The sequence below is a fragment of the Nomascus leucogenys genome, chromosome 6 (genome assembly GCF_006542625.1).
Source record: "Nomascus leucogenys isolate Asia chromosome 6, Asia_NLE_v1, whole genome shotgun sequence".
Taxonomy (NCBI): Eukaryota; Metazoa; Chordata; class Mammalia; order Primates; family Hylobatidae; genus Nomascus; species Nomascus leucogenys.
Window position 1 is genome coordinate 72,860,511 of NC_044386.1, and position 6,031 is coordinate 72,866,541.

Genomic DNA, 6,031 nt, shown 5'->3' on the forward strand with positions numbered 1-6,031 from the left:
CAAAATGGATCTGGACTATAATCTTTACATATTTAGATTCTTTAGACCAAAAAGGAAATCTGGGCTGCAAGGCTCAATTAGAAGAACAGTGTGGGATGCTGCTTTGCTGACTATTGGGGGTTGCTGCCCCATGTCTTCAGAGGAGACTGGAGCCCAGTGCCTGCCATGACCAACTTATGAGGTGAAGTAAGGGCTTCCCCCTAGGAATGCATGTGCTTAATACAGATGTGCTGTATGCTAGGTACCCTAAGGACTATAGGAAATAATGAGAATACATGATGTGTCCATAACAAGGAGGCACACAGGCCAGAGCACGAGCTCTGGAATCACACAGCCCAGGTGTGAAGCCTGGCTAGGCTACTGTCCTATCAATGACCCGAGGAGCAAGCAGCCTAAGGCTTAAATGTTGTTGCTGTTGTTTGTTGTGTTTTTGTTTTGTTTTGTTTTGTTTTGAGACAAGAGTTTTGCTCTGTCCCCCAGGCGGGAGTGCAGTGAGGTGATCTCAGCTCACTGCAACCTCCGCCTCCCGCTTTCAAGAGATTCTCCTGCCTCAGCCTCCCTAGTAGCTGGGATTACAAGTGCGTGCCACCACGCTCAGTTAATTTTTGTATTTTTAGTAGAGATGGGATTTCACCATGTTGGTCAGGCTGGTCTCGAACTCCTGACTTCAGGTGATCCACCTGCCTTGGCCTCCCAAAGTGCTGGGATTAAAGGCATGAGCCACCGCGCCCAGCCTTAAATGTTGTTTAAAACAAATTTGTGAAAAGAAAAGAAGGAAAGAGGCCCTGCCCGCCAGGAAGAGATGTGGTAGGACGTAGCATCTAGTCAGGACAAGGTACCACGTCCCCTCCTCGGAAACCCTCACGGCCTGGCTGGTGACCCTGGCGCCACGGAAAAGGCACGCCTGGCTCCAGGCAGCACAGAGGCACTGCCAAGGTCCTGGAGGAGGCTGGCAGGATATAGGTTGTCCTGTGCTTAACTTGAAGCAGATGTGCCCTCTGTGAACCGGGGAATGGGGACAGCCGACACAGGGCAGCTGCTGCGCGCGACGGCGCCGGGCCGGGGCTGAGGAACAGGCAGAGCCAGCGCCCAGGTGACAAGAGCTCTGGCGATGGGCCTGCAGGCCCCAGCAGTTCCCTCATAAAGGCCACACGGTGCAACACCTGCCACCAGCAGCAGGGCTTCCGGGGGTCCTGGGGCAGCTGGGGCTGACAGGGTGTCGCCCTTTGCCCTCTGACCCCTGCGTTTTGCGCCCCCTCTGGCGCGCCCTGGTTCTGTGAGGAACCTCGCAGAGGCGTCGCAGGCGTCGAGCCAGTCAGTTTGTGCTTGGTCGCCAGAGGAGGCGGTGGATGAGGAGAGTTGAGTCCACTGCTGACCCTGTTTTACGGTAGGAGGCACGGCTAGCTCTAAATGGGCAATTTACTTAGTAAATTTAGACTCGGGTGCCGCCGCCGGCCCCGGCCAGGACCAGGGCGTGGCGCCGCCACTCCCCTGGCCCGGGACGCCTCCCCGCCCGGCCGGGCTCACTCCGCACCCACCCCGCGCCCTTTCCGCGGCCTGTTCCGCCGGAACGCCCGTCGCAGGCCTTCACCAGCCGGCATCTTCGTCGCCCCTAAGAGGCCGTGTCCTCTCCCTCAGGCTGCGGCCGCCCCTCTGGGGGTCCTGCCGGCTGTGGGCTGGGGGCTGGCCACGAGGAAAACACCCATGCTGCCTGCTCGGAACCCCCCGAGGTTTGGACACCCCAGTTCCGTAAGGATCCCTCCTCCCAGCCGCGCGTTCACCCTCCTGCTGCCTTCACCACGTGAGCCAGCGGTCAAGGCCAGGAAGCCCATCCCAGCCACTCTCCCGGAGGAGACCGAGGTGCAGGCCCAAGAAGGGCCCGGAAGAGTGAAGAAGGATGAGGATTCAGTGCAGATCGAAGGGGAGGATGACGAGAAAAGGACGCCCCTTAGCAGCGGAGAAGCATCGTCCACATCCAGGTCCCAGGGCACCCAGGGAGACGTGGCCTCCTTCAGATGCAGCCCTGGGCCTCTGGAGGGAAATGTCCACCACAAGTTCTCAGAAAACAACACGAGTGAGAAGGCCCAGGCGTCTCCAGCGAGCTCCTGCTTGGAAGGCCCTGCCATGCCCAGCACACACAGCCAGGCCGGATGTGCCCGGCATCTTGGAAAGCCTGACCCGGATGCAACAGCGCCCCCTGAGCCAGCAGTTGGCTGCTCCCTGCTGCCGCAGAAGTTGGCTGCGGACGTGCTGAATGAAGAGCCACCACCCAGCTCTCTAGGCTTGCCGATTCCGCTGATGTCCGTAAAGAGGATGCCTGATGAGAAGCCTTTCGGTATTCCTCCAACGAGCGCTGCTCCTCCCAGAGCTGCCTGCAACAGGCCCTGCAAAAGGAAAATGTCGATTCCACTGCTGCTGCCGCTGCCCCCTTCACTGCCATTGCTGTGGGATCGAGGTGAGCTTCCCCCACCTGCTAAGCTCCCCTGCCTGTCTGTTGAGGGAAACCTACATACCTTGGAGAAGAGCCCTGAGTATAAAAGGAATAGCAGAATCTTGAAGGATAAAACAGAGACCATGACAAACAGCAGCATCACCCAGCCTGCCCCTTCTTTCTCCCCACCTGCGGAGACTACAGACTCCCTGCCCCTGACCACTTACACTTCCCAGGTCCAAGCTCCTTTGCCCATCCCTGACTTGGCTGACCTGGCTACTGGACCCCTCATCCTGCCTGTCCCTCCACTTTCCACCACACCAAAAATGGATGAGAAAATAGCATTCACAACCCCTAACTCTCGTCTGGCTCTTCCTGCTGACCTTGTTCCCATTTTGGGTGATCAATCTAATGGGAAAGGAGGCTCTTGTCATTCAGTCGTAGGAGCAGCGCCTCTCACTTCTGACCCCCCAACACTTCCTAGCCCCACACCCTTCTTCAAGCCTCCTGTCACAAGGGAGTCCCCAATATCTATGGATTCCCCTCCTCCTCTTTCCTTTCTGACTCTTCTTCCAATCCCTTCCACCAGGACCTCAGTTATCACCAGCAAGCCTATGAATTCCACATCAGTCATTTCCACTATCACAACAAACGCATCTGCCCACCTAACCTCACAGACTGTGGTAGACCCTGAAGTAGTTAACATGGATACTACTGCCCCATCTCAGGTTGTTATTTTCACATCTTCCCTAAGCTCCAGGGTGAGCTCTCTCCCAAATTCCCAAATACATTGCAGTGCAGAGCAGAGGCACCCGGGAAAGACATCAGTCTACACATCCCCACTTCCATTTATATTCCACAATACCACTCCAAGTTTTAACCAACTCTTTGGAAAAGAAGCCACCCCTCAGCCCAAATTTGAGGCTCCTGATGGGCAGCAGCAGAAAGCTTCTCTCCCCAGTGCCTGTGTTTTCCTGAGCCTTCCCATCATTGCTCCTCCAGACACCTCCACTTTAGTGAACAGAGCCTCTACAGCATCATCATCCAAACCTCCCATTGAAACCAATGCTATGAATACCACTCCTCCTTCCAAGGCTGTCATCTTGCAGTCTGCCTCTGTCTCCAAGAAGTACCTCCCATTTTACCTGGGGCTTCCTGGTTCTGGGAACACACGACCCAGCGGCAACATTGCCTCAGTCCAAGGCTCCACCAGTTTGCCTGCACAGTCAGTCAGGGCACCAACTACAACTTCCAACCATCGTTTAAATCCAGGAGCCACCCCTCAGCCCAAATTTGGGGCCCCTGATGGGCCGCAGCAGAAAACCTCTCTCCCCAGTGCCCATGATTTTCTGAGCCTTCCTGTCATGGTTCCTCCAGACACCTCCACTTTAGTGAGCAGTGCCTCTGCAGCATCATTATCCAAGCCTGCCATTGACACCACTGACATGAATACCACCCCTCCTTCCAAACCTGTCATCTTGCAGTCTACCTTTGTCTCCAGGAAGGAGTACATCCGATTTTATATGGGGCTTCCTGGTTCTGGGAACACACTACACAGTGACAGCATTGCCTCAGCCCAAGTCTCCACCAGTTTTCCTGCACAGGCAGACAGGAGACCAACCACAACTTCCAGCCATCCTTTAAATACAGGATCCATCTCTCATTCCACACTTGGGGCCACTGATGGGCAGCAGAAATCTGACAGCTCTTTTATTCTGGGGAATCCAGCAACCCCAGCACCAGTTATAGGCTTACCGTCTCCTTCAGTCCAGCCACTGAGTGGCAGCATAATTCCATCAGGTTTTGCGGAGTTAACGTCACCATATTCTGCATTGGGCACACCTGTTAATGCTGAGCCAGCCGAGGGTCACAATGCAAGTGCTTTCCCCAATGGCACAGCAAAGACTTCTGGATTTAGAATTGCCACTGGGATGCCTGGCACTGGAGACAGTACCTTACTGATTGGAAATACTGTTCCAGGCCCACAAGTGATTATGGGACCTGGAACCCCTATGGATGGTGGGAGCATTGGGTTCAGCATGTCTGCCCCAGGCCCCAGTTCCACATCAGGAGAACTCAACATTGGACAAGGACAGAGTGGGATACCCAGCACCACTTCTGTTTTCCCATTTGGTCGGGTAGCCTGGGACCCAACTGGCCACAGCATGGCTGCTGCACCACAAGGGGCTAGCAACATTCCTGTATTTGGATATACTTCTGCTGCCACCTACATTCCTGGTTTAGACCCACCTACCCAGAATTCATGCAGTGCTATGGGAGGGGATGGCACCAAATCCATAGTTGGAGGCCCTTGTGTTCCTGCTTTTCAACAGTGCATCCTGCAGCACACATGGACAGAGAGAAAATTCTACACTTCAAGCACCCACCACTATGGACAAGAAACATATGTTAGGAGATGTGTCTTTCCAACTTCCATAAGAGCACCTGTGGTTCACCTGACCACACCACATCAGTTGGGGTTGTAAATACCAGCATTATCCCTTTGTATGGTCATGCTTCTAGTTTCATCTTCATGCCAAGCACCTGCCATGTACCTCTCCAGAACTCAGGTTGTACACCAAGAGGGGACAACAACATCCCTGTGGTTGGAAGCCCTTGTGCTCCCTTTCTCCATCAGTACACATGGGGCCCACCTGGACAAAACACAGGCGGTGCATCTGCAGTGAATGCCAACATACCTTTAATTAGAGGCCCTTGTGTATCCACCTACCAACAAAGTACCTAGGGCCCACCTGGACAAAACACAGATGGTACCTCTTCCAGGAGTGTCAACATTCATTTGATAGGAGGCCCTCATGTGCTCATGTATCAGCAAAGCACCTGGGGCCCCCCTGGACAAAGCACAAACCATGCAATGAGGGACAGCAACACAACGACTGTGACTGGTTGTACTTTTGGTCCCCCATTCACACAAAGCACCTGAGGCCCACCTGGCTAAATGCAGGTGGTACAATAGGAGATAGCCCCAGACATTTGTAGGGAGAAACCTCTAGTCTCTCTTTCAGTAAAAATACTATGGACCTGCCCAACCAAGGTGCTCCTTTTGACTTTAGAGGAACCAGCATTGTTTTTGTTTTGGTTTGTTTGTTTGTTTTTGAGACGGAGCCTTAGCCCAGGCTGGAGTGCAGTAGCACAATCTTGGCTCACTGCAACCTCCACCTCCTGGGTTCAAGCAATTCTCCTGTCTCAGCCTCCTGAGTAGCTGGGACTACAGGCACATGCCACCACTATTTTTTATAATTTTAGCAGAGACAGGGTTCCACCTTATTGGTCAGGCTGGTCTCAAACTCCTGACCTCAGATGATCCACCCACCTCGGCCTCCCAGAGTGCTAGGATTACAGGTGTGAGCCACTGTGCCCAGCCTAAAGGAGCCAGCATTGTTAGTTAAATACTTGTGTTTGGATGGTCCTGGTCAGAGCAACTGTGCCTGTGATGGAAAGCAGCCACTAGTGACACTTGTACCTGCCAAGGCCTTCATAGGAGCCACCAACTCATTTCTTACTCCTATTAATGGTCTTAAGAAATAAGCACTCTCCCTCCACGTACAGTTCTCATAAATTGACATTGTTCCAGGAGGA

The 6,031-nt window shown here is 53.8% G+C and overlaps 1 protein-coding gene across 1 annotated transcript; it reads left to right on the plus strand.

Annotated features, from left to right (window-relative positions):
* The first annotated feature begins 1,410 nt into the window (after window positions 1-1,410).
* On the plus strand, window positions 1,411-4,917 carry NPAP1 (nuclear pore associated protein 1). The gene has a single exon (XM_030815118.1). The coding sequence runs from the start codon at window positions 1,411-1,413 to the stop codon at window positions 4,915-4,917; it is 3,507 nt and encodes a 1,168-aa protein (XP_030670978.1).
* The last annotated feature ends 1,114 nt before the right edge of the window (window positions 4,918-6,031 follow it).

Excerpts from the sequence above, each read along its gene's own strand:
- NPAP1 (XM_030815118.1), top strand. The coding sequence starts at position 1,411 with ATGGGCAATTTACTTAGTAAATTTAGACTCGGGTGCCGCCGCCGGCCC.